The 24,972-nt window shown below is 49.7% G+C and overlaps 11 protein-coding genes across 11 annotated transcripts; 8 read left to right on the top strand and 3 right to left on the bottom strand.

Moving 5' to 3' along the window:
• Positions 1 to 299: 299 nt before the first annotated feature.
• T069G_06141 (cytochrome p450 domain-containing protein) lies at positions 300 to 2,267 on the bottom strand (the record flags this gene model as incomplete). The annotated part of the gene is made up of 7 exons (XM_056173351.1): positions 300 to 486; positions 543 to 700; positions 756 to 863; positions 925 to 1,269; positions 1,338 to 1,756; positions 1,819 to 1,953; positions 2,018 to 2,267. 7 exons carry the CDS (start codon positions 2,265 to 2,267, stop codon positions 300 to 302), a joined length of 1,602 nt encoding a protein of 533 aa, XP_056030209.1.
• Positions 2,268 to 4,592: 2,325 nt separating this feature from the next.
• T069G_06140 (glyceraldehyde 3-phosphate dehydrogenase, NAD binding domain-containing protein) lies at positions 4,593 to 5,734 on the top strand (the record flags this gene model as incomplete). Its single annotated transcript, XM_056173350.1, has 3 exons — positions 4,593 to 4,718; positions 4,790 to 5,471; positions 5,532 to 5,734. 3 exons carry the CDS (start codon positions 4,593 to 4,595, stop codon positions 5,732 to 5,734), a joined length of 1,011 nt encoding a protein of 336 aa, XP_056030208.1.
• Positions 5,735 to 6,293: 559 nt separating this feature from the next.
• On the top strand, positions 6,294 to 6,822 carry T069G_06139 (snoaL-like domain-containing protein; the record flags this gene model as incomplete). Its single annotated transcript, XM_056173349.1, has 2 exons — positions 6,294 to 6,414; positions 6,521 to 6,822. The coding sequence occupies 2 exons, from the start codon at positions 6,294 to 6,296 to the stop codon at positions 6,820 to 6,822; spliced, it is 423 nt and encodes a 140-aa protein (XP_056030207.1).
• Positions 6,823 to 7,936: 1,114 nt separating this feature from the next.
• Positions 7,937 to 8,671, top strand: T069G_06138 (uncharacterized protein; the record flags this gene model as incomplete). Its single annotated transcript, XM_056173348.1, has 1 exon — positions 7,937 to 8,671. The coding sequence occupies one exon, from the start codon at positions 7,937 to 7,939 to the stop codon at positions 8,669 to 8,671; it is 735 nt and encodes a 244-aa protein (XP_056030206.1).
• Positions 8,672 to 9,364: 693 nt separating this feature from the next.
• T069G_06137 (acetyltransferase (GNAT) domain-containing protein) lies at positions 9,365 to 10,003 on the top strand (the record flags this gene model as incomplete). The annotated part of the gene is made up of 1 exon (XM_056173347.1): positions 9,365 to 10,003. The coding sequence occupies one exon, from the start codon at positions 9,365 to 9,367 to the stop codon at positions 10,001 to 10,003; it is 639 nt and encodes a 212-aa protein (XP_056030205.1).
• A 567-nt stretch (positions 10,004 to 10,570) lies between these two features.
• T069G_06136 (respiratory-chain NADH dehydrogenase, 49 kd subunit domain-containing protein) lies at positions 10,571 to 12,129 on the top strand (the record flags this gene model as incomplete). The annotated part of the gene is made up of 4 exons (XM_056173346.1): positions 10,571 to 10,746; positions 10,807 to 11,227; positions 11,306 to 12,047; positions 12,113 to 12,129. 4 exons carry the CDS (start codon positions 10,571 to 10,573, stop codon positions 12,127 to 12,129), a joined length of 1,356 nt encoding a protein of 451 aa, XP_056030204.1.
• A 278-nt stretch (positions 12,130 to 12,407) lies between these two features.
• On the bottom strand, positions 12,408 to 13,961 carry T069G_06135 (FAD binding domain-containing protein; the record flags this gene model as incomplete). Its single annotated transcript, XM_056173345.1, has 2 exons — positions 12,408 to 13,705; positions 13,784 to 13,961. 2 exons carry the CDS (start codon positions 13,959 to 13,961, stop codon positions 12,408 to 12,410), a joined length of 1,476 nt encoding a protein of 491 aa, XP_056030203.1.
• Positions 13,962 to 14,755: 794 nt separating this feature from the next.
• On the top strand, positions 14,756 to 17,121 carry T069G_06134 (heH/LEM domain-containing protein; the record flags this gene model as incomplete). The annotated part of the gene is made up of 3 exons (XM_056173344.1): positions 14,756 to 15,987; positions 16,048 to 16,389; positions 16,527 to 17,121. The coding sequence occupies 3 exons, from the start codon at positions 14,756 to 14,758 to the stop codon at positions 17,119 to 17,121; spliced, it is 2,169 nt and encodes a 722-aa protein (XP_056030202.1).
• Positions 17,122 to 17,796: 675 nt separating this feature from the next.
• T069G_06133 (mitochondrial ATP synthase B chain precursor) lies at positions 17,797 to 18,766 on the bottom strand (the record flags this gene model as incomplete). Its single annotated transcript, XM_056173343.1, has 4 exons — positions 17,797 to 17,819; positions 17,890 to 18,112; positions 18,192 to 18,640; positions 18,736 to 18,766. 4 exons carry the CDS (start codon positions 18,764 to 18,766, stop codon positions 17,797 to 17,799), a joined length of 726 nt encoding a protein of 241 aa, XP_056030201.1.
• A 452-nt stretch (positions 18,767 to 19,218) lies between these two features.
• T069G_06132 (CBF/Mak21 family domain-containing protein) lies at positions 19,219 to 20,999 on the top strand (the record flags this gene model as incomplete). The annotated part of the gene is made up of 3 exons (XM_056173342.1): positions 19,219 to 19,826; positions 19,884 to 20,769; positions 20,832 to 20,999. The coding sequence occupies 3 exons, from the start codon at positions 19,219 to 19,221 to the stop codon at positions 20,997 to 20,999; spliced, it is 1,662 nt and encodes a 553-aa protein (XP_056030200.1).
• A 677-nt stretch (positions 21,000 to 21,676) lies between these two features.
• T069G_06131 (corA-like mg2+ transporter protein domain-containing protein) lies at positions 21,677 to 24,265 on the top strand (the record flags this gene model as incomplete). Its single annotated transcript, XM_056173341.1, has 3 exons — positions 21,677 to 21,942; positions 22,037 to 23,914; positions 23,989 to 24,265. The coding sequence occupies 3 exons, from the start codon at positions 21,677 to 21,679 to the stop codon at positions 24,263 to 24,265; spliced, it is 2,421 nt and encodes an 806-aa protein (XP_056030199.1).
• Between the last annotated feature and the right edge of the window lie 707 nt (positions 24,266 to 24,972).

The raw sequence follows: 24,972 nt of genomic DNA, 5'->3' as shown, positions 1-24,972 counted from the left end.
GCTATCGCGGGCCAAAGGAAAAAGTGAAACCCGATAGCCGGTATACGACACTTGATGTCATGTCCAAATAGCAGATAAAGTTTTTTGAAACGTCGCCGGTTCTTTCTTGTACCAGTGTTCTGAGCGTTACACTGATGCGGTCTCATCTAGATTAAAGCTAGCTTTGCATCCGTTGAGTCTTCTAAAATACAGACTTGGGACCCTTGAAAGACACACGGAAATAATTCGTTCCAATTTGCCAGTTTAAAGCCTAGTTCAAGATAACGGTGTAATAGTGTAGTAATACTGTACCTGCATTTCTAAGCAAACCATCTCTTATTGTCCGCCAACACCTTCACCCGGATACCCGGGCTATCTCGAGAAGCCTCGCCCAGGAAGCAGTCCCGCGTATACGCCACATCGCGCTTCCAAGTTGTGTCATACAACTCTAAATCGAAACGTGTAATGAGTGCAGAAAGAGACATGTACACTTCGATATATGCGAAACTATGTCACGGCATTGTCAGTCGGCAATTTTGGGAAAAGGGGGATGAAACGCTTACTCGGCACCAATACACATGCGAGTACCCTTGCCAAATGGAATGAACATTTTGTTTTGCTGCTCAGTAGCATTAAACCATCTCTCAGGCTTAAACTTCAAAGCTTCAGGGTATATCTCGTCATTGTGAAGAATGTCTGGCTGGCTCATGCTAACAGGCGTCTACCGTCGAAAAGGTTAATGGAGTACGACACTATTGACAACAAGAGCCACTCACGCCGGCGGGAATTACCCAATCCTTATAAATTAACTCCTTCTTTGAGACAAGAGGAAGCCTTGATTTTACAGTGGCGCGTAGGCGAAGTGACTCACGGACGGATGCAGCCTATGAAGTACCAATTAGTCATTGTCTCATCAGATCTCCTAAACTGGCCGTCTTGACTTACAAGCCAGGGAAACGATTCAAGGGCTTTGACGTCAGGCAAATCTTTAGAATCTCCAGCAGCATCCAAGATCTCTTTCCGAACCTTTTCCAAAATCTCAGGATTGTCTAACAAGTGGTAAATGGTGTGAGCCAGAAGTCGTGAGCCAGTCTCGCCACCAGCATACAACACAGTGAGGCCCTCTTGCATAAGTCGAAGACTCGTCTTCTCTTCCTTGGGTAGGGCGCTGCGATCGATGGAATGGAAGATAGTCAAAGGCTTGACATTCTTCTCATCTTCTTCAAACTCAAGTTTGCCCTTGTCTGTACTCCTGTGAGCAACATACTCGGCAGCAATTTTGCCCATGAGCTAATGAAGATGCCATGTTAGAACTCTTTATGACACAAGAAAAACAGAAGACCGTGCATTTAACAAACCTTGTGTGTGGCGAGAAGACCAGCAATATCGGGCTGTAATTTTGCAACAAGGATATTTAGGATCCACTCGGGCAACATCAGGAGCTTTCCGTTGAGCCAGGGGAACTGTTTGCAGAATGGAGTTGCTTGAGCCACTGCTTCCATGGAGTGTCTCCAACTTTGGGCTTTGTTCCAATCCTTTTGGAAGCCAACATCCTTGTTAAACATGTAATGGTAGATAACATCAGTAGTGTAAGCAAGGAAAGTAGTCTGCATCTCAATAGGCTCGGAAGAGCCAACCTTTCTCTCAAAGACGTCGCTAAGCTCTTTGATGTGGCCATGTATAAGCTCCTGGGCGCTTGCAACAGCACGCTTTGAGAACATGCGAGAATTCGCCATTCGTCTGCGACGGTGCATATCATGATCCACAGTGCCGTGGGCTGCATAAGCATATATCGTCAGCGACAAATTGAGATTAAGAACGCTTCTTACATGTACTCACTCCCATATGTCAAACCAGCCAGCTCCACAGACGGTGGGTATTTGTCCCTTTTTGTGGGATTGGTAGCATATAAGATATCGAGAAAAGAAGGGTCGCGAATGTGAATCTCTTCAGGATTGACTCTGACAATAGGCCCTACAAGTTTTCAAGTTAGCTACCCTCGAGAAATAACACAATAGTAGTGCTTGAGGATTCTTACCATATTTATCGTGCATCTCACTCACTCGCACGAAGTATTGGCCGCCCTGTCCTTTGATGATGTCGTAGTAGAACTCGTACCATTTTGTGGCCGCTGCCAGCTTAGAACCTGGAAATTTGGCTAACGGGTGGAAGTAGAGGCGGTAAACAGTTAAGCCTAGGACGTATAACACAGGAAAACCGACCAACACCAAGAGCTTTTGCTCTGTCGACAGAGTCGGCTCCACTAGCCGAGCTTTGAGCTGTTCCATTGACTCAATTGCAGAGAGAGTCGAACAGGTTCAATGGTAAAGTCAACAGTTGACAACTTCGCAGAGACGGTTGTCAAGAGCATTTATTTAGAGAGATAGAAACAGACTCATACGATTAATGGTAAATAATTTGTCGAATATGGTAGCAAAGACCCGCTTATTAGCCAGCACATAGACATGGAAGCCTGACAAGGGGTGTGCCAAAAGAGAGGGATCGAGAAATGATAAGCATACTCCGTACAGAAACAGACAATTCGCACATACGTCGTACTCTCCTCATGTATGCAAATTTTATCATTTATACTCACTTCTTGTTCTTCTTCTTTCTTTAATTACAAACCGCTTGCCTAACTTGTCTTGGCGATGCTGGTCCCTCCATTGCATAGGCACGACTTGTAAAGTGGTAAGCGCCAGCAGACTCAAAGTCCGGGATCCATTTCGTGATCCATATAACTCTTTCAAGGTTCCCTTACAAGCAGGTTTACAATCTCACAGCATATATGGAGTCGATCTTAGGACTAAACAGGGATCGCATGTGGGTTAGTCGAGCGACGCCCTATCATTCATCTTGATATTACATCAACATGTTAGATCAAGTCCGCCCGACATCTTAATGCAGCCAAGGTTGAGGGTTGCCGTTGCGGTTAGTCTAGTGTTTATATAGGATACTCCTGATTAAATTATTGCTGTCAACTATATAAGCTAGTTGTAGTAAAGAACTTTTTGTATTAGTATTAATCAAGTCCACATATTATCCATTGATCGTAGTTCTTTAGTAGGAATAACTTAGACACAATTAAAAGCAATAAAGTACATTAACAGCGAGAGACTATAGATCCACTTGACTCCGTCATTTCACTATCGTCATGGTTCGCCTATGGCACCTGAAAATTTACTACGTATATGTAGGTTCCAAACCATCTCAGAACACCTGTGTGGAACTCAAGAATATTAATGATTTGATGCCGCAGCCCAGTATCTTCTCGCAATTATCACAGAGAGAGACTCAGTGGGTCGGGGAAGTAGACAGATACATCGTTGGATGCAGGCACAACATGACGGGCAATCTTTTGTGGAGGTATGTGGCAAAAATAATCCGAAAGTCCGCCGATGGTCATGACGTGCTAATATCACTTACAGCCTTACATCTACATTATATGGCCTTGGAAAGATTGAGCGTCATATCCATTGTGGCATGACAGTTGTAGTGAACCACGCAGCTTGATGTCTTCGGTTTACGATTCATGTATCTCCTTGAGTATAGTATCATTTGTTTGCCAAATATCGTGATGGGGAGAAGCGAGAGCGAGGATATGGAATTTCATAAGCTCATTGAAGGGGAACAGAAAAACAAATTGCGAAAAAAGACTACACTTCCTTACTATCCAGCTGAATGTATCAAAATGAGCCTAAGTGGTGAACCAGGGCTTGAACTGCCAATCGCCTCTTCCATGAGCGAATAATGTGATTTAACCAGCTACACCCATAAGCTCACTACAAAGGTTCAGTCATGCCAATAGATCGTCATAAGCACGGTATCGATTATCCTATTTGCCTCTCGAAGGTTGCTAGATACGAACCAGCGGCATCAGAGAGGCAATAGTAATCCTAGTAGGAAGCACGGGTAGTTTTGATTGGACAAAAGCACGTTGCAAATGAACCACCTACCCGCGAAATCGTAGGATATAGATGCGACCTAACAGATCCATTCAGATGCTAAAAAAAAAAAAAAAAAGGCTGGATACTAATGTAGGAAGCATTTCGAGAATCCCTGACAGGAGACTCTATCGCCACTTTAGTACCACCAAACCCCTGTCTATCAGATCCCGCCCCCTTGCAACCATCAAATAGCGCTCAACATGGCAGCAGGCACTACTGCACGCCACCACACTCCGGAGGTGGTGTTAACGAGCATCGGACGATGCTTGCAGACAGTCGACTGTCTCATGTTGCTCCGGTTCCTCCAGGTGTTACAGGTTAGGTACAGGCTAGGTACTGGGATATGAAGCGTTGGATGAGGGCCTGATCGGTGATGGGATTGTATACATGTAGTCTGTTATATTGTCGCAACAACACCCAACAGTCAGTAGCATATGACGCAACTACACATCTGAGATAGTACAGAATTCCTCTGTAGAAAGAACTAGTCAATACATGATGCCTTCCTATCGAGTTTGCCCCTCTTCTCCTGCCCTACAAGATCTCTCTTTTCCCCCTCTCTGTTCTCATCTTTCCTCATCGTTTCTCCTACAGTCTCATCTTTCTCAAGCATAGTGATCTTATTGCTGCTTATAGAATTCACAAGTCTTTTGTCTTTCTGTAAAAATGGTTCCCAAGGTTGGCATCAACGGCTTCGGCCGAATCGGTCGAGTTGTCCTTCGCAACGCCCTCGAGACGGGCGATGTTGAAGTTGTGGCACTCAACGATCCTTTCATTGAGCCTCACTACGCTGTAAGGAAGCTGGCCTCTTGTTTTTGCACCTTCTGAGGTTATGAGCTAATCTCAATGCTACACCTTTGTAGGAATACATGTTCAAGTACGACTCCACTCACGGCCGCTTCAAAGGAGACATCAAGGTCGATGGCAAGGACTTGGTCATCGACGGCAAGAGGATCAAATACTACCAGGAGAAAGATCCTGCCAATATTCCTTGGAAAGACAGCGGCGCTGAGTACATCGTCGAATCCACTGGTGTATTCACTACCACAGAGAAAGCCAGTGCCCATTTCAAGGGTGGCGCCAAGAAGGTCATCATCTCTGCTCCCTCTGCCGATGCCCCCATGTATGTGATGGGTGTCAATGAGGACACCTACGCAGGTGCCAATGTCATCTCCAACGCTTCTTGCACAACCAATTGTCTGGCGCCGCTGGCCAAGATACTCAATGACAAATTTACTATTGTCGAGGGTCTTATGACCGCTATCCACGCTTACACTGCGAGTCAAAAGACTGTCGACGGTCCTTCGTCCAAGGATTGGCGTGGCGGTCGTGCTGCTGCACAGAATTTGATTCCTAGCTCCACTGGAGCCGCAAAGGCTGTTGGAAAGGTCATTCCCGAGTTGGCAGGCAAGGTCACAGGCATGTCTGTCCGAGTTCCCACTGTCAATGTTTCGCTTGTCGACTTCACGGTCCGCTTTGCGAAGGATGTGACTTATGACGAGGTGAAAGCTGCAATTAAAGAGGCTTCCGAGGGGTCTCTCAAGGGTATGAAACTCTTAGTCTATAGATTGTTTGGACTGAAGCTAATAACATCCTTGTGAGCAGGTATCCTTGGCTATACTGAGGACGATATCGTGTCTACTGACATGCTTACTGACCCTCACTCATCAACTTTTGATGCCAAGGCCGGAATAGCCTTGAACAAGAATTTTGTAAAGGTCATGAGTTGGTACGACAACGAATACGGTTATAGTCGCCGTGTGGTCGATTTGATCGTCTTTGTTTCCAAGAAGGATGCCGGCCAGTAAAGCAGACTGACATCCAAGTAACCCATGGGTGTTAGTGCTCACCAGTGGGCCAGGTATCTCGCATGTATTGAGATTTCCAAGGTGGAATTGTCCGAGATGCAGGTGATAAAACCGATTAATAAAATAAAGTCCTATACTCCGTAGTAACAATCTCCTCTTACCGATCGTGTTGCCTCTGAATTGATGAGAACCCGCCCCGCCTACTACGCGGACATCCTTGTTCACGGCATACTCGTATAGTCGTAAACGGGCAAGTATCCCCTGCCCACATCTGAGTATGGATGAGACAGCAGTCTATTACCCTAGTGAAGCGTCCAATCAATCACATGGGCGTAGTCGTCTTACCAGCATGGATCTAGCAGGCACCGTCCTAAAGTAATGACACATGGAGACAGATACACCTGACCCGGACTAGAGCGGGGATTAACACACTGAAGTGCATAAAAGGGCAGGACTGCACAATGTCAAAGCTGAGTCGCTATCGACATCAATATCAGATTGCTTGCTCTTTCGCATTGTTTCAAGAAGTCATAGCAGACGCGGACAGTCTTTCGGCATCATGTCCAAGGCCTCCAATGCCCAAGAATTCATCACCGAATTCGCCAATGCCTTTAGCGGTAGCGGTGATTCGGTTAAACTCGACGAGTTTTTCGCTGATGATGTTGTGTTCTCTGACTACAGTAAGTACATATAGTATAATACATTATTGATGCATAATGTGTTGCTTCTTCATCAAGCCAACCACATAAAGAGAGAAAAAAAGCTGACAAGTTTCCACAACAACAGTGATGCCCAGCACCGTTGGTCTGGATAAAAAAGGCTGGTTGAACCATTGCGCCAACTACTATGCCAATGTGCACAACATGAGGGCTAAAACATTCAACGTCTTTGGAGATATTGACGATTTAGTTGGGTGGGAGTACCGGTTTACCTTTACCTCCAAAAAGGATAACCCCGAGATGGGCGTCAAAGCAGGCGAGGATATTACTCTCCGAGGTATGTCCATCTTCAAGCTCCGAAGATCGGAAAAGGGGTTGCAGATTGTGGAGGAGAGAGATTACTACAGTTTCTTGCATAAAGAAGATTAGAATACTACACGTATGTATTGTAGACGAGTGCTGGCTAGTATTTCCCCGTACATGTACATTGAGGGCATATATCACATGTTTCAAGCATACAATTATAAAATTACAAGATTAACGTAATAACTCGCTTTAATAGTGCAATGATGGGTGCATGTTGTTTTGATGAAAATATGTACCGCGTTACATAGACTCTCGTGGGCTGAAAAGACCAATTCCCATTATTTCCCGTATTCACTTGTGCATAGAGACTTTATATTCTACCTCCGCAATCCTTAAATCAGCAGAAGTTATCCTTTCTCGGTCAATTCACTAACCGCACCTAAGATACTTACCTACGGGACTCACAGGTCTCACAGGCTTGAAGATGAGACCTCTTCCTTTGTAACCTCGTGCAAATGAGTGATCACTCTTGAAAAGGCTCTTTTACTTATCTGCCAGTAACATGCACTGCATTTCGGTCTACGAAGCAGGTAAAAGCCATTGGGCATCCGGAGAAGAGCAAGTCAAAGCGCAGCATGAATCACAGCTGGCAAGCACTCAAAACCATGTGGCAGTGCAGCCTGTGTACAGGCACCGAATTCTTGTGCTGAACTCAAACTGCTTCTCTGAACGACAAACAGCGCTTTCGCTTGTTTGCCTACAAACACCGCTACGGCACAGCGTTTGACATGCTACTTTTTGGTAATTTTGTTTTTACGTAGAGCCATGATTACCTTGATGTCAATAGCTAATCTTTCCAGATCACTTGAAGAAAGCTTTCATTTCAGATTTCCTCAGCACCGAGTTTCCACAGGAGAAGCGAATCCAACATTTTTTTTCCACTCACCTCAAACGCTAGACAGCCAGCAGGACGCAAATGTGCGGAGCAAAAGAGGTCTACTGTTGCCAAATCCATTGTATTCGGCCCATCGGGTGGTACATCGTGGAACCATGCGAGGCCTTCATCATCGCCAATTCTCTCCTTACCCAGCACCCCGCCGGCAGCGGAAGTTGGAGTTGGAACTGGAATACCAGCACATGCGGGTGTTCCGTTCCCAGAGTCGTGCGAAGACAGAGGTGCCGGTATCGGAGTTGTATCACATGTTCTTGGAGTACTCTCCATTCAACGTTTACGGCGATGCAGCAGTGGGCAAACGCTGCGAAAGAGTATCCGGAGTGGTGGGCACAGAGTCACGGAGACAATCTGCTGTTCCGAAGAACCAAGAGAAGACTGAGGAGCGAATACGACCAATCTCGAAAAGATAAGGGCAAGAAGCGGGCTATTGATGTTCAACAGGCGTTTCCTGCTGCGAGCAGTGGCGAGCAGTGGTCAAGCCATCACGAGACGTTGGGCACACTTACGAACCAGACAGATGTGTTCGACTGCTTGCCAAGATCTTCTTTGGAGAATCCCTCGAATAACTACCAAAGCATATCCAACTCAAATCTCTATCCTTTTTCTTCAGCGGCAAGGAGACAAGTCTGGGGTGACGGCCCGGGAGAAAGGTTTCCGACCGCACAAGGGCTTCTAGAAACGACCGGTATGCCGAATCTAGGTCAAGAAGCAGCGAGCGCAGCGAACGCGTCTGCCATGTACCCTGATTCAGAGTATCAACCGGATATTTGGACAGCATATGAACCGTCACAACCTAATTTGACATTTGAGCAAGTCTGGGGCGAGGGAGATGCAACTCAATCAGAACGGCCGCAGCATGAAGTTATGCGACAAGCTCCAGGTTTGAACAACATGGCGCTTAATCTCGACGATCCATTCTGGAATGATTTGTTGGCATTCAGCGGTGATATTGCGTTGGAGAGTAACACGGACACTGGTGAGGACGGTAGCAATAATGCGGCGCATTCTCTGCGATAGAGACGCTCCATAGGATAAATATGGCAACATGTTGGAAAGGGGCCATGCTTGAGGTGTTGTTGCATGACTCATAGAGAGCCTAGAAATTTCGAGGTTTGGTTTATATAGAACAAGGCCGCGGTGCAAGAGACTTGCCTGGCAACAGTCAACCTTGTAATAGATAGTTGCATCGACCTGCAATAGACGCACTCAACGACGTGTCCGAAGTCGGACGTTCATTGTACCTCGTTTGTGCCGGCTTTTAAAGAAGAAAATATTGAAGTAAATCTCAGGAAGCAGGAATATGGGAAAGACGCAAATAGTGTTGATTTCGTTGAGATACTTCAGCTTGGATTTGGAAGAGGCGCAGGAAACTTCTAAACAAGTGCGCAATGACTATATGCCATACCATCCGGTTTGCTAAGTTGCAACATCCCTTTCAACGTAAATATAAGCCATTCGATAATAATTTACTACCATCGCTGTTGTTGTGAAGTATGAAGAGTCACACGCCACTTAACCATACTGGGTTGAAACGCCGATACCATCAACCAGTGAGTCACTCTAGTCAATCCTTCAACAGCCCTCCTATTTGAACGCGCAAACTCTACCATTTCTAAACAGACATTTTCACTTCTGTTATTACTTTTATTACGCGATCTGGTGGAAGGCAATTTCCAGGTACAGCTGGTATCTGCCTTCGAAGCCGTCGCCATGCCAAGCAAAGTGGTGGACAGAATCCTACCATCGCCATGCCCTCCCAGCACCGAGCCCGGCACCATTCTGGTCGAAACTGAGAGGGTCATTATACGGCGATACCTCATGTCAGATGCTCCAGCCTTGGCATTGGCCGCAAATCACGATCAAGTTGCCAGCTTCATGAGCGACCGCTTCTCCAGCCCGTACACTATCGCTGACGCTGAAGCTTTCATCCAACGCAGCGTTCACGACGATGATTCCGCAGTTTACCCTCATGCTGCTGCAATACTCATAAAGCCAGGCTGTCCATGCAATCCTTCAGCAACAGAGCCACTCCTCGTTGGTGGCATTGGCACTCGTCCTTTGGAAGATATCCTCTACAGAACTTGGGACTTGGGCTACTACCTCTCACCGTTAGTATGGCGCCAGGGCTATGGAACTGAAGCGCTTAGCGCATTCTCGAGATGGGCATTTGAAACATGGCCCAAATTGTATCGTCTACAAGCGCAAGCGTATGCGAGTAATATTGCAAGCCAAAAGCTACTACAGAAGTGCGGCTTCGAGTTGGAGGGGAGGGGAAGAGGGGCGGTTGAGAAGAATGGCGAGATAATGGATGAGGTTCGTTTCGGTCTATTGAGAAGCGATTTGAAGTAAATTTTTTGGAGATGTTTTTTATATAATGATGTATTGTTTTGCAGATAATTGGTTGGAGAGAGCTTGGAATATTTGAAGAGGTTCCGAGTCATACTTGTAGGGAGACCAATCAGTACCTTACCTATATCCTATTGGAGAGGGAGGTCCACTTCAATTTGTTAATCAATGTTTCTTTGACTACAAATGATAATATCTATATCGATTAAGTTCTGCAGTCCGAATAATTGACAATCAAGACAAGTAAATCACTTTGTTTGTGGCTTGTTGATCACCATGTTCACTGGCTCTACAAAAAGTCTATGAGGCAAACCAAATTGCCATTTGCCAATTGCGGCTCGCTGATTGGCTCCCCCAGCTGCGGCGCAAAAATGATATCCCGCCGCCCCACCATCACGGAACTGCAAGCTTCCCCGATTCTCAAATCACCAACTCCAAGGCGAGCATCACCCGTCTAACCAGCCATTGATCTCGGGCTAGTAGAGGCTCTTCTGGGGATTGAATTCCTTCACCTCCCTAGTCCATAGCGCCTAATCTCCAGCTCTCCCGACAGGGCTTCGCTCCTCCGCAATGGCCATCCTCCCCAGACTCATTGGCCAGAGTGCCAGCCGACTATGTCTGCGACCTGCCACATCTCTCGCCGCTCGCCCGTTCTCATCAACTGCGTTCCGGAGATATGCGACACCCGAGCATACCGGCACGCGGCTGATTCCCACCGACGAGCACTTCAAACAGACCGGCGACGTGTACGGCTACCCCTCCAGGTCCGAGCCCTCGACCACCGACAAAAAGCCGCGCGACAACAGCGTCGAGGATCGCAAAGTCAGGCACTACACTGTCAACTTCGGACCCCAGCACCCTGCCGCCCACGGTGTGTTGCGATTGATCCTCGAGCTCTCCGGTGAAGAAATCGTCCGAGCCGACCCCCACGTCGGTCTGCTGCATCGAGGCACCGAGAAGTTGATCGAGTACAAGACCTATCTTCAGGCTCTGCCCTACTTTGACCGTCTGGACTACGTCTCCATGATGACCAACGAGCAATGCTTTTCTCTTGCCGTTGAGAAGCTTCTCAACATTGAGATTCCCGACCGTGCCAAGTACATTCGAACCCTGTTTGCCGAGATTACCCGTATCCTGAACCACCTGATGTCGGTTCTCTCACACGCCATGGACGTTGGTGCGCTGACACCCTTCCTGTGGGGTTTCGAGGAGCGTGAGAAGCTCATGGTATGGCGACTCCAAAGCAGATGCAGAATTTACAAGATTCAGACGGTTTTGTGTGGCTAATACTGTATACCCGGATAGGAATTCTATGAGCGTGTCTCTGGTGCTCGTTTTCACGCAGCCTACGTTCGTCCCGGAGGTGTCCACCAGGATATCCCCATTGGACTGCTAGACGACATCTACCAGTGGGCTACCCAGTTCGGAGACCGTATCGACGAGACTGAGGAGATGCTTACTGATAATCGTATCTGGATTGAGCGTCTGAGGGGAGTTGGTGTTGTCTCTGCCGCCGATGCTCTGAACCTGTCCTTCAGTGGTGTCATGCTCCGTGGCTCTGGCATTCCTTATGATATTCGCAAGAGCCAGCCCTATGATGCCTATGACAAGGTCGAGTTCGATGTCCCCGTCGGCACCAACGGCGACTGCTACGACCGTTACTTGTGCAGAATGGAGGAGTTCAGACAGTCGCTGCGCATCATCCACCAGTGCCTGAACCAGATGCCCGCCGGCCCCGTCCGCGTCGAGGACTACAAGATCGCTCCTCCTCCCCGAGCTGCCATGAAGGAGAACATGGAGGCTCTGATCCACCACTTCCTGCTCTACACCAAGGGTTATGCCGTTCCCCCCGGAGAGACCTACTCCGTCATGGAGGCGCCCAAGGGCGAGATGGGAGTCTTCCTGGTCAGTGACGGCAGTGAGCGCCCTTACAGGTGCCACATCCGTGCTCCTGGCTTTGCTCACCTGGGTGGCTTTGACCACGTTGCCAAGGGTCACTTGCTGGCAGATGCGGTCGCTTTAATCGGTACTATGGATCTTGTGTTTGGTATGTATTACCCATATGGAACGGATATGATGATTGAGAAATTCACTGCTAACATGCTGGTACAGGTGAGGTTGACAGGTAAAACTAAGGGGGTGGAAGGCAAAAATATTAGAATTTCGTTTTCTTTGTCTGTAGCCATAGCTGACTGGGAGAAGTTTCGTAAATACTCTCAAGAATTTTGTCATGTTCATATATGGCGATGCCCCATGGTCATTTGCATGGAAGTGAATGCGCGATTTATGAGATGATGTGGTATTGATACAATTGGGCTATTTCCTCTCTTGAAAGGGGACATGCTTTTCTGTGCGGATTGGCGATGAGGCCTTAATCTATACAACAGCTGCAAAGCAGAAATTCGTTTCAAACCCTCAATCCCCGACCAGAAGCCTGCTCCATGAAAAAGCTCTTCAGTGGACCGAGGGCATTGGCGGCCTTCAAACCCAGCGATCTCAGGGGAATCAGGGGGCCACTCTCTACGGAATATAGCTTGTGAAGCTTGTCACACACTCCCATCAATACGTGGTTTGCCGCATATCTCTCGCTGTTGTACGACTCGAGAGACATTTGCGTTCCCAAGTCTTGGCCATGAGCGACGGCATACTCGATGGTCCTTACCAGGCTCTGAACATCGCCCTGTCCTGAATTTAGGCCCTGTCCAGCAAGGGGGTGGACAGTATGCGCCGCATCGCCGACCAGAGCGACGCGCTCACCGATGTAAGTGTCTGCATGTCTGAATTTAAGGGGAAACGATGCGATGCTTCCTTCCTGAACGCCAACAACAAGTTGAGGGATGGCCTCGGCGTCGAAGTGCGTGTGCTGGGTCCGCCAGGCAAATTCATCTTCCTGACCAGTAGCCTGAGTGTGCATATAAGCCAAGTCGACGGGGCCAAGTCGAAACGCAGAGTTGACCAGTGCAATAAAGTCCTTGGCGGACAGCTTCTTCAGCAGCGAGGCATTCTCAGGCGTCGTTGACCAGACCAGCGTCGCATGGTTTCCAGGCAATGGAAGCATGGCAACGGGCCCGGTTGGAAGAAATCGCTGGTATGCGGTTTTGCGATACTCGCCTCCCCATCCATCGCCTTCCAGCTCCAGCGTTGCGACAACTCCATGTCGGTTATAGTCCCAACCCCGACTCTCAATACGCGCGAATGATCGTACAGGGCTGTTGGCGCCATCAGCTCCAACAAGGAGTCGAGCCGCCAGAGACTTACCACCCTGTAAATGCACGACGGGCCATTCTCTCAGATCCAAGTCCTCAGTTTCCTCTCCAAGCGTAATCTTCTCAACTCTTGAGCTGTCGAAAACATCCACCCCACCGATTTCATTAATTCTCTTCAAAAGACCGGATGTGATATTTATATTCTCCGCCATATACGCAATGACGTTTCCTTGGCTGGCCGTAGAGCCGAGCTGATAGTCAAACTCGATGCGGGCATCCGTCACGCCGTCCCAGACCTGCATCTCGTGAAATTCTTGAATGCGACTGCGCTTCATGTGCGGCCATGCTCCGATGGTATTAAGGAACTGGGCTGTTGTGGGTGTGAGGGAGCTGCATCGGTTGGAGAATTGTGTTGGTGGTAAGGAGAGAGAAGCTGTCTTGGCGAGGTCTTGAGCTTCGACCAGGGCGACGCGGAGACGAGATGTGGTAGGATTAGCGCCTAGAGAATAAACAATTATTAGTACTCGTTCTTTAGGAAGCTTGAATATTAATAGTAGTGTGCTCAGTTATTCCTTACGCAGCGCAGTGAGGAGACTCAGCCCAGCCGGACCACCTCCAATGCAAACCACATCGTAAATGTCCTGGGAAGAAGCTGTGGCATAAGATCGTCGATAAGAGCCAGAACCACGTGCCTGGCGAGAGCAGCTACGACAAATAAAGCGAGGGCTCGCCATCAGGACCCTGTTCGACGCCATTGCAACGAGGCGGCAGCAAATTCGTGCCTTCAATGGCAGATGCGACAGTTTGGCATCTCCATCATACGTGAAGCCGCATTTGCATCTGCACATGGCATGACGGCAGCTGTGGCGGGGTGTGGTGTGGCGCACCTTCTGTGGCTGTGCTCGCGCCACTTGCAGTCTAAAGTGCGAAAGTCCAGGCAGATAACCGACCCCCAAGCCATGTGGCATCTGCCTAGCCTAGACCCAACAGAATTTCTGCAGTGGATTTTTATTTTATTTTTTTCTTCCCAGGGCTCCAGAGGTTGCCACTGACAACGGCGCTACTACAGCCTCAGAAACTCACATACAAGCAGACTTCGGCCAACAGCGGCCAGCCAGCAGAATTTTATTCTTTACAAAAACAATTATCAATCATCCGTCCAGACGAACCGTTGGTCATTGCAGCTGCAGCCTCGTCGCAGAAAAATCCCAAAGCTTCGCCTTTCATTTCTCGAAACTGGGGGGTGAGACCGGAAGCTAGTTTCACATTTGGAGAACCCCCGGACCTTTTATTTGGGGGCCCCTTGTCACTTGTTTTGATCGCTGGTGGCGGTTTCGTTCGGGCTAGCTGTCAAGTTCCGAGACAAACGGGCGAAATTGCGTCGCATTCCTTCTGCGCTTCCAATTCTTTAATTTTTTTTTTTTTTTCTTCACTCAAGTTAATACTTGGTGACTTTTTACTCTGCACCGAACAGAGATACTGTTCGTTGTTTGCCTTTACAACCAAAAGAAATCCCAATTGAGACCGTGTTGGGAGAAACACTGCAACCATGGCGGACGCAGAAGATTATCTCCAAGACGGCTTCGACCCGCGCAGCGTCACCGTGCCGCGACTGCGCTCGATTCTCGTCACGCACAACGTCGAGTATCCGGCCACAGCCAAGAAGCCTCAGCTGGTCGAGCTCGTCGAGCAATACATCCTGCCGCAGGTCCCGAAGCTACGCGCTCAACGCGCTCGCGCGAAGCGATCAAGCCAAGGCATCGTGAATGCGGGCAGCCCCGAAGACAATGGCAGATGGGAAGACTATGGGTTGGAGCCTACGCCAACAGCCAAGCCGCGTCGATCAGCATCGCCTCGAAAGGCCTCGAGCAGAATCAAGCGGGAAGAGGATGAGCCAGCACCGGCGCCGGCTAAAACGAAGCGCACGTCGCGATCCGTCAGCCGATCCGTGAGCCGCCAGCCATCTCACTACGATGAGGATGAGGCAGATGCGCCGCAGTACGAGGCGCCCAAGCCAACGCGCCGCTCTGGTTCCCGGAGGGCTGCGACGCCAAAAATCAAGGATGAGCCCGAGGAAGAGGAGGAGACGCCCATTTCCTCTCACTATGCGCCCACTCCCCAATCGAGCACCCTTTACGCTACTTCTTCTCCATTCACCCAGAAAAACACTCCATTCGCTACCGCTAACGCTACTCCATACGCCTCTACTCCCTACTTCAATGCGCCCCAAAGTGCGGTCCCGCCATCGGTTGTTGCTCAATATGAGGAAGAAGAAAGTGTCTTTAGCGACGACAACCCATTCCAGAGGGGCTCTCCCGCATTCAAGACGCCGAGCCGAAGACGAGTGGGCGACGACGTCGCTAGGGGCGAAAAGCTTACTCGACGGCGCCCTGAAGAGTTCATTGAACCACTGGCCATTGAAAGACCATCCGCTGTCGCGCGATCCCACGAACTGTCTGCTCGTAAGCCGAGACACCAGTCACCAGATTTCTCAGTGGATGCTGGCGAAGAATTTACTCCCGATGCGCAGTTGGAGCTAGAGGAGGCGGCCAGGAGGGGAGAGGCCACCATTGTGCCTAGGAGACACTCAAAGCCCGCCCGCAAGACGAATCTCAAGACGCCATTTTTTGTGCTGTTTGTGTCTCTGCTCGGCGTATATCTGGCCTGGTACCGACAAGAAAAGATTGCCGTTGGCTACTGCGGGCTTGGCCGGCCTGCAACACAAATCATCCCCGACGACGTTCCTGTGCCGGATGCCATCATCCCATTCGTGGAACCTCAGTGCGAGCCATGCCCTCCGCACGCTTACTGCTACGAGGACTTTTCCGTCCGCTGCCACAGCGACTTTGTCCTCAAGCCCCACCCCCTGTCTTTCGGCGGCCTTGTCCCATTGCCCCCGACTTGTGAGCCCGACGGAGAAAAGGCACGCCGAGTCCAAGCAGTTGCCGACAGGGCCATTGAAGAGTTGAGACAACGACGCGCCAAGTTTGAATGCGGCGAATTGGTCGATGAGTCTGGCACAAAGGTCGACACTCCTGCCATCGCCGAGGAGGAGCTCAAGTCGACTGTGAGCAGGAAGCGCAACAAGCGGCTGAACAGCGATGAGTTTGAAGATCTCTGGGTAGCTGCCATTGGCGAAATCACCACTCGCGAGGAAGTGATTGTGGAGATTGCAACAACCACGTAAGTTTTAGAATCTTCCTTTTCTCAATGGGGCACCATTTGATGCTACGGCTTCAACCCCATGTCCCCTTCCCCAATTTTCAATCTCTCTTCTTTCTGACACAAACAACTAATCAGATCCGCTCCTGATCCCACAGATCGCCCGGTTCCCCCGATATTTCAGTCCGCAAGCTATCGTCCAGCTCTCTCTCTCGCCTTCCGATCACCTGCGCGCTCAAGCGCTCCGTCCGCCTCGGACTGGCAAGATATCGACTCCCAATTGGACTTTTAATGTCCGTCGTGCTGGCAGTCTTTTACTTGCGGGCTCGATACCGCCAGCACCTGGTGGATTCGGCGCAGGTCCCCGCGCTTGTTGACCTCGTCCTGGAACGGCTGGCCAACCAGAAGGAGCTGGGCGCGGAGGACTTGGACGACGCATGGTTGTTTCTGCCCAACTTGAGAGATGACGTGCTTCGCTCGGTGCATAAAGTGGCCGAGCGCGAGAGGATCTGGCAGAGGGTGAAGAAAATCGTTGAGCTCAACAGCAACGTCCGCACGGGACAGCGAGAGGGCCGGAGTGGCGAGGTTGGTCGAGCATGGGAGTGGATTGGCCCTATCAAGGGCGAGGGAGCCCGGAGAAGACGGATGAGCGGTCGGTGGACGCGAGATCCGGTTGCTGCTGATTCACCGGAACCGAAGCCAGCTGCAGCAGCAGAGGGCAAGAAGTGGACTGAGTCGAGGGTGATTTACTAATGAGGGTGATGGGTTTCATTTTATTTCATTTTTATTTTTTATTGATGGGGTTTACCTGTTCGCGAGAACTGGTGCTTTTCAGGTAGGATGATGGGAGTTTTTTGTCCAACCGCTGTATTTATTATCAATTGTCAACTTATGTTTATAAATGTGCGCATGTCTTTATTCACTGGTGGAATTGGGCAGGGTATTTGGGTTCAGTAGGTAGATATGATCACTGCTAGGTAGGGTTAGTTGTATTAGTTTGAATAACATCAATGGAATAAACAAGCAACAGCTTGACAGATTATGTCCTTTTTCACTCTGGAGTAGATCAACAAAGGCCACACCAAGCATTATGGAGGGAGGTATTTCTCTACATGTATGAAAAGTTTTTTTTTTTTGTATTCTCTCAAAACTGCCAACCCCCTATCTTCCAAAAATACAGAGTATATAATTTACACCCGCAATCCCCCCCTCTTCCTCTAAACGCCTAGCAACGCAACTAGGGCAAGCATGCACTTCATCATCTCAGTCAAAATCATCTTTTGGTGACGAAAATAAATATCGACTAGTGTCTTGATTGATTTGGCTAATGCACAGGTGCGTGTTATATGCACAGGGGGTTTTTGCTTCGATGACAAAGGAAAGTTTGCGGGGGACCTTGAAATCTAGACTCTAGTAGTTTTTCGTCCTCTACTGCTTGGCAGAAACAATCTCTGTTGGAAACACAAAAAACGTCAGCAATCTTCCACAAAACAGCAGGACTTGTGTGGGCATTGAACGTACTCTCGACATCAGCTACGCTCTGCTGCAGAATCTGCTGCAGAACCTTGGGGTTCTCGAGCTCCTTCTGGACCTTGGCGATGATGGAGGCAGCGAGCTCCTGCTGCTGGCGCTGCTTGACCTGGCCCTCGTAGCGGACCCAGGAGTCGAGGACGGCCTTGGCCTCGGCAGCCAGGGCGGTCTGCTGCTCGAGCTCGAAAGCCTCAGCCTCAAGCTTGGCAGTCTCCTATATAGCGAATCAACATCTTGGTCGCATATAACATGGCTTCTTCGCCAGGCTCGGGTTTCAAGAATCGCAATCTTACCTTGGAGACCTCAAAGAGGGCCTTGGTGATGTCGACAACGCCGCTCATCTGCTTGACGTCCTCAATGCGGGTCTTGACGGCCTCGGTGTGGTCGGCGCGGGCGCTGTTGAGAATGTTCTTGATCTTCTCGTTCTGAGCCTCGGCCCACTCCTTGTAGGCAGGGCCGCCGTACTTGAGCAGACCAGTCCAGACGGCCAGCAAGCACACGGCAACAACCGTCTCCTCGTTCATGACGTAGTACTCATTGCTGAGGGCGTAGACGCTGAGGCCGGCGGCACCGCTGAGGAAGGCGGTCTTGCTGATGAGGCTGCTACCGGGAAGGGCGTCGATGATGCTCTGGGCCTTCTTCTTGGGCTCCTCGGCGGGCACGTTGCTCGAGTATCGCACGGCGGCGGCAGAAATCGCCGGGGCGGATCGGGAGATGGTGGTTCGGAGGAGGGGAGATGCGCCTGTAGTTTTAATTGCTCTCATTGTCAGCGTCTCGGTGCACCAATTGCGATTGAGCCGCCGTATTCAGCGGGTTTCCGTTTCTGCCAACACATACCGACAGCGCTTCGTACCAAGCGGGACGCCATTGTGAGAACGTTTCGGACGGGGTATCTCGGCCTTGTCGTTGATATCGGGAGCTGGGAATGAGGTTTGAGGTTTTATCGCGCTAGTTCGGTAACACGTTTGCGTCACGTGATGGCCGAGTTTTGGTGGTTGAGCAATCGATTTGTAGCGTAGCCGAGTTTCTCCCGACTCAGTGCGGGAACTTTGCCTTGGCGCGGAAAAGGCCCGTCCGCTCATTGGCCAGAAACGGCAAGGCTTCAAGTGAAATCTTGAAATTATCTTTTCATGAGATAAGAATTTCTTGTGTCTCTCATATCAGAAGCCCAATTGACAGAGAACTCTTGCCAAACAAAATTGCGGCAGTTGTTCAAAAGCTTCATAGACTGATTCACCGTCTTATTTTTTCTCGCATACAGTATTGTTAGACTATTCGGCCTGTACAGAGATTTCTTTTCTTCTTCTTTCACATCTCATCATGCCTGCCGGCTCTAAAGACAGCGCGAAGCGCAAAAGGACTTCCACTGGAGACAAAGTCACCAAAGTCACCAAGCGACGGCGATCTTCAAATGAGGAGGCCGAAGACCCAAACGCAAAGATTCTCCTCATGGAACAGGGCATCCTGGAGTCCAAGAAAAACTACAACGACATTGCCACTCTCCTAAGCATCGCCAGCCGCTACGAGGATGGAGAGGACGAGTCGACACTTGCCGCTGTGACTCTGTGTCGAATCTTTCTGCGGTTGCTGGCCCAAGGCTCCCTCATCGCAAAGAAGGGCTTGTCAGAGAAGGATTCAGTGGTCGTTGGTTGGCTAAAAGATCAGTTTTCTCAATACAAGACGCTGCTGCAGAACATGCTAGGGGATGAAGACCTTGCTGTGACTGCCCTTACTCTCTGCATGAGGACTCTGAAGGCAGAGGGAGAGCATCTCTACGACAAGGAGGAGTATACATTTCCGCAGGCTTTTCTGGAGAGTATCATTGCAGTTTTGATCACATCAGACAACGAGGATGCGAGAAAAGCGTTCCTTGAGTCCTATGTGGAAGAGTATGATGATATTCGATACTATACCTTCAAATCAGTAAAGTAAGTGCCTTCTGGAGTAACAATTTGGCCTACAGTATGATACTTACCAGCACTCAGGTCAATCTTGAACCGACTGGACAAGAATGATATTCCAGACAACTTATTCGACCAAGTGTATGCTTTGCTGTCTGCCTTGGACGGCGTCCCCCAAAGCGCCGAGGAGCTTGAGGACTTTTACATCCCTCGTCCTAAGAAGAAGTCTCACGATCTGAGATCAGCCATCCAGCACAAGCGGCAAGGTCAGGACGCTTGGCTAGCCATTCTGAGTATTGTGCAGACCAAAGACGAGCGTAAACGCATCCTCAGCGTCATATCCACAAACATTGCTCCATGGTTCACAAAGCCAGAGCTTCTATCTGACTTCCTGACGAGCTGCTACAACACGGGCGGTTCCATGTCCCTGCTGGCCTTGTCCGGCGTCTTCTACCTCATCCAGGAGCGAAACCTAGACTACCCATCATTTTACACCAAGCTTTATTCTCTTCTTGACAAAGATATCTTGCACTCCAAGCACCGCTCACGCTTCTTCCGCCTCTTGGATACGTTCCTTGGCTCCACGCATCTTCCTGCTGCTTTAGTCGCCAGCTTTATTAAGAGGCTTTCACGACTCTCATTAAATGCCCCACCAAGTGCCATCGCGACGGTAGTTCCCTGGGCTTATAACCTCCTGAGGCGCCACCCGACGTGCACATTCATGATCCATCGAGATGTTCAGGATCCGGAGCTGAAGAAGCACATTCAGAACAACGGTGCAGAAGACCCATTCAACGCCACCGAGACGGATCCCATGGATACCGGCGCCATCGACAGCTGCTTGTGGGAGATTGTTCAGCTGCAGTCACACTATCACCCCAACGTTGCAACGATTGCCAAGATCCTTTCTGAACAGTTCACCAAGCAATCGTACAACATGGAAGACTTTCTCGATCACTCATACGCCAGTGTAAGTACAATCCGACCGTCCTTCTATCAGCGGGTTGACACATTCACTAACACCTATCACAGTTGCTGGACGCAGAGATGGCAAAGGATATCAAGAAAGCCCCGGTGGTGGAATTCCAGATCCCCAAGAGGGTTTTCTTGCCTCAAGACGAACCTGCCACCAATCCAGACAGTCTCTTGGTGAAGCTGTGGGACTTTGGAGAGCCAGCAAAGGGTGTGGCGGCTGCATAAGGAGACCAGGGTAATGTGCAGTAGTGCGTGCGTTTTGACCGGCACCTCTGTCACTTGACATGTGCATATTAGCATCGGAGATTAATCATTGGTCTGGGTTTGGGAAAGGGAAAAGAGAGCTTTATCATTCAAGACTTATTTACTCATATGAAACATTTTATTCGGTGTTTATATCCAACCCGTCTCTGTTAGTGACTCGTACAGGCACCCGGTAGGGAAGATCCACGGATCGTCGGGGCGGAGAAAGCAAAGACAAAGATACTCCATTCCTTGCTGAGCTGTTAGTGGGGACGGCAGATGTGGCACGCAAAACCTTATCTCAGGACAAGTACCTCCGGCCAGCACACACAAACATGCACAATCAAGTGGTCGGGCATGCGCTAACGGAATTTCCCCCCGCTAAGCTCCCCAGCTGCTGCTAATTAACTTTCAGTGTAAAAAACCGGGCAGGGCTCTTTCAGCTGTGCTGACATCACTATGTGCATGTCTGCTCATCAACGATTCCTCGGCAGGGCACAACAACCCTGGACAGAGCAGTTTGACAGCTTCTAGCCCCCCTATTCATGCCATCAATTCGCGATTACCATTATTACGAGTATTACTGCTATCACCGACCCCTAGCGCAGGCTATGCAGAGGATCATGGTGCCTTGCACGTCCTGAAAGAAGCTGCTGAAGATGTCGAGCAGCAACCGCTTCAACCCCCTGGGCCATTCGCCCTCAGCAGCTGCATCGTCAGCCATGGCCGAACCATCGCAGCCTCAGCGGCCGCCCAAGAAGAGAAAGGGCCATCGCGGCGGCAAGAAGAAACGGTCCAGGCGAAAGAGTTTCGCCATGCTGCACGACCACGAGCTGGGCGAGTCGTCGGGGAATGGATTCTACCAGGTGGCGCAGGCCAGCCTCAGCGGCACGAGCATCGACAGCGAAGCGCTACTGGATCACAGGTAAGATAAGACCTCGTGATCACGAGCTACATGCTCGTCCCCCTTTGTTGCCTAGGTTGACTTGTAACCTCTTTGTCTTCTTCTCCTCCTGCAGAGAACAGCAACCGATGCGTGTGCGCCGGTCGTCGACGATAGCCGGGCCCGGCTCCTTTCAGAATCCCTTCTCGTCCATCAGCGCCACCCGCCTCCGGTCGATGCAGACGGCCCAGAGCGGCGACGAAAGCCCTTCTGGCCGCTGGGATGAATCTTCACCACTACTTACAGAGCCGGCACGGCGCCCGGGATCGCAGACGGGCGTCCCGAGCTATGGCACGAGCGATGCGCGACTGGGCCGAAATCGAAGCCGAAGGGCGTCCAGTGCGTCTTCTAGAGCGAGGTTGAGGACCGCATACAGCACAAAGGACAAGTACGATATCAACCACCCGCCGTCCATCCCCGGCTCCCCTACATTTGGCCCGACAGATGGCATGGATCTCAACTTTGGCGATGTCATGATACGAGATGAGCTCACCATGGGAAGCGGTGATGAGGCGCTTTCCGACGCCGAGGCGGATCGTGGCGACAAAGACAGAAGGCTGGCACCGGAACCCTCCGGCGACGTTTGCTTCCCCGGGCCCGGCATGTCTGATATTGGCGACGACGAGACCGCCTCTCGATACGAGAGACGGTATAGAACGCGCCGGCGCCGTGGTCGGTGGCCAGACCTGTCTGTTCTGGAGGACTGGATGCGATACGAGAAGGAGGATCGCAGCGATGAGCGGCGAGTCAAGACGATTACGGAGCCGCAGCTCATCAACGGTCGTCTGCGCCCGGTGCGAAAGGGCTGGTTCCAAACCGACGAAGAGGCGCCCTACAGATTTACCTATTTTAACGAAGAATTCCAGAGCACCATTCACAGTCAGTCCATCTCAGAGCTTGTTCAACAGGGGAGCGATTTCCAAGGACTATTCATTCCCGAACCGCGCATCCTCTCGTCGGATGAAGAGAGTGACTCTGAGGATATCGTATCGCAGCCATCCAAACCACGATACTCAGGAGAGCTAGAGGCTGACACGAAGCCCCCAACACGGCAACCGTCCCTGGATACTAGAAGGGATGGCTTCATGTCGCCACCCATGAGAGACGAAACGAATACCAGCTCGAGATCCGGTTCGATTCGTGGCGGAAACAAGTCACCCGAGAACCTTGGACCAAAAGATAACCACACAAGCGTACCAAAAGTAGCGGAGAAACCGGTTCGATATGGAGAGAGGCCAGTCTGGTGGCTCGACATACTCTGCCCAACGGAAGATGAGATGAAGGTCCTGGCAAAGGCATTTGGGATCCATCCTCTGACGGCCGAAGACGTGATGCTGCAAGAAGCCCGTGAAAAGGTCGAGCTGTTTCGCCATTACTACTTTGTCAACTATCGCACCTTTGACCAGGATATCAACAGCGAAAACTTCCTGGAGCCCGTCAACATGTATGTGATTGTCTTCCGAGAGGGAGTCTTGAGCTTTCACTTTTCCGTCACGCCACATCCTGCCAACGTTCGCCGACGAATACGCCAGCTGAGGGATTACTTGATTCTCTCCTCTGACTGGATCTCATACGCCATCATTGATGATATTACCGATGTTTTCCAACCCCTCATCCAGAATATTGAGGACGAAGTTGACGAAATCGACGACTCTATTCTGCAACTCCATACGTCCTCAGATAAAGGACTACAGGATGAGAAATCTACCAAATTCGACGATAACATAACAATTGAAGATACCAGCGGGGACATGCTTCGTCGAGTTGGAGATTGCCGAAAACGAGTCATGAGTCTATACCGATTACTAGGCAACAAGGCGGATGTTATCAAGGGGTTCGCAAAGCGCTGCAACGAGAGATGGGAGGTTGCTCCCAGGTCAGAGATTGGCCTGTATCTTGGTGATATTCAAGATCACATTGTGACTATGACTTCTAACCTTAGTCACTATGAAAAGTGCGTGCAAACCCTCAGCTTACCATTCTTCGGTATCTTTACCTTTTTGTCCAGGCAGCTGACCTTTATTCCAGGATATTGGCTCGATCTCACGGCAACTATCTAGCGCAGATCAACATCCGGATGAACCAACGACAAGAGCAGACCGCCGACGTGCTCGGCAAGCTCACCGTCCTGGGCACCATCGTGCTGCCCATGAACATCATCACCGGTCTATGGGGCATGAACGTCTGGGTGCCGGGGCAGGACATCGAGGGCGACCTCACCTGGTTCGTGTGCATCACGGCAGGGCTGCTCTTCTTCGGCTTGGCGTGTTATTGGATCGCGAAGCGAGTATATAATATTGTTTGAAACATGTATTCAACGGGGCGAATGGATTTAAGGCGTTACAGGCGTGCAATTTTTCATCATTTTTTTTTTTTTTTTTTTGGAACTTGAAATCCTGTTGGATCAGAATGAAATGGCATATCGCATAGAACAGGATATGGAAGGGAGTCATTTTTGTGCCCGTACCGTACAGCGGACGATTTTGCTTTTAGTAGTTAAAAGCACGAGCTTTAGCATACCTTATATCAGTATCAGTATCATTTTAGTTACTCTATATTGGCTCTTAAATAGAGGTGAAGTTATTCTTCTTGCTAATGATTCACTTTTTTTTTTTTTTTACAGTTTCTTCCTTTTATATATTAGTTTGTTTCCAGAGGCTGCATTACATCGTGTTGTATCTACGCTTGTAGGTATACAGTTGAGCACCATCTTGTAACATTAGTATTCTACATTATCCAACAGATTATGCATTAAACACTCCAAACTCATTTTATCTTCATATCTATTGTCAATATCTTCTCAATCACCTTCTTGACGCCAAAAATGAATCTTTCATTGGTCTAGAATCAACAGACACCACTTCAATTGGATTGAAACCTGGACTGTCTAGGGTAGCAAGATGCGTGGGATACTTCACACGAGAAGAGTATTGCTCCCATCATAGCTTCACAGCACAAAGATATCAGCGAAGATTATTATAGCAATAATTATTTGTCCCATAATGCTTAGTC

The sequence above is a fragment of the Trichoderma breve genome, chromosome 3 (assembly GCF_028502605.1).
Source record: "Trichoderma breve strain T069 chromosome 3, whole genome shotgun sequence".
Classification (NCBI taxonomy): Eukaryota; Fungi; Ascomycota; class Sordariomycetes; order Hypocreales; family Hypocreaceae; genus Trichoderma; species Trichoderma breve.
Note: the sequence above shows the minus strand (reverse complement) of the source record. Positions and strands in the feature narration are given on the sequence as shown.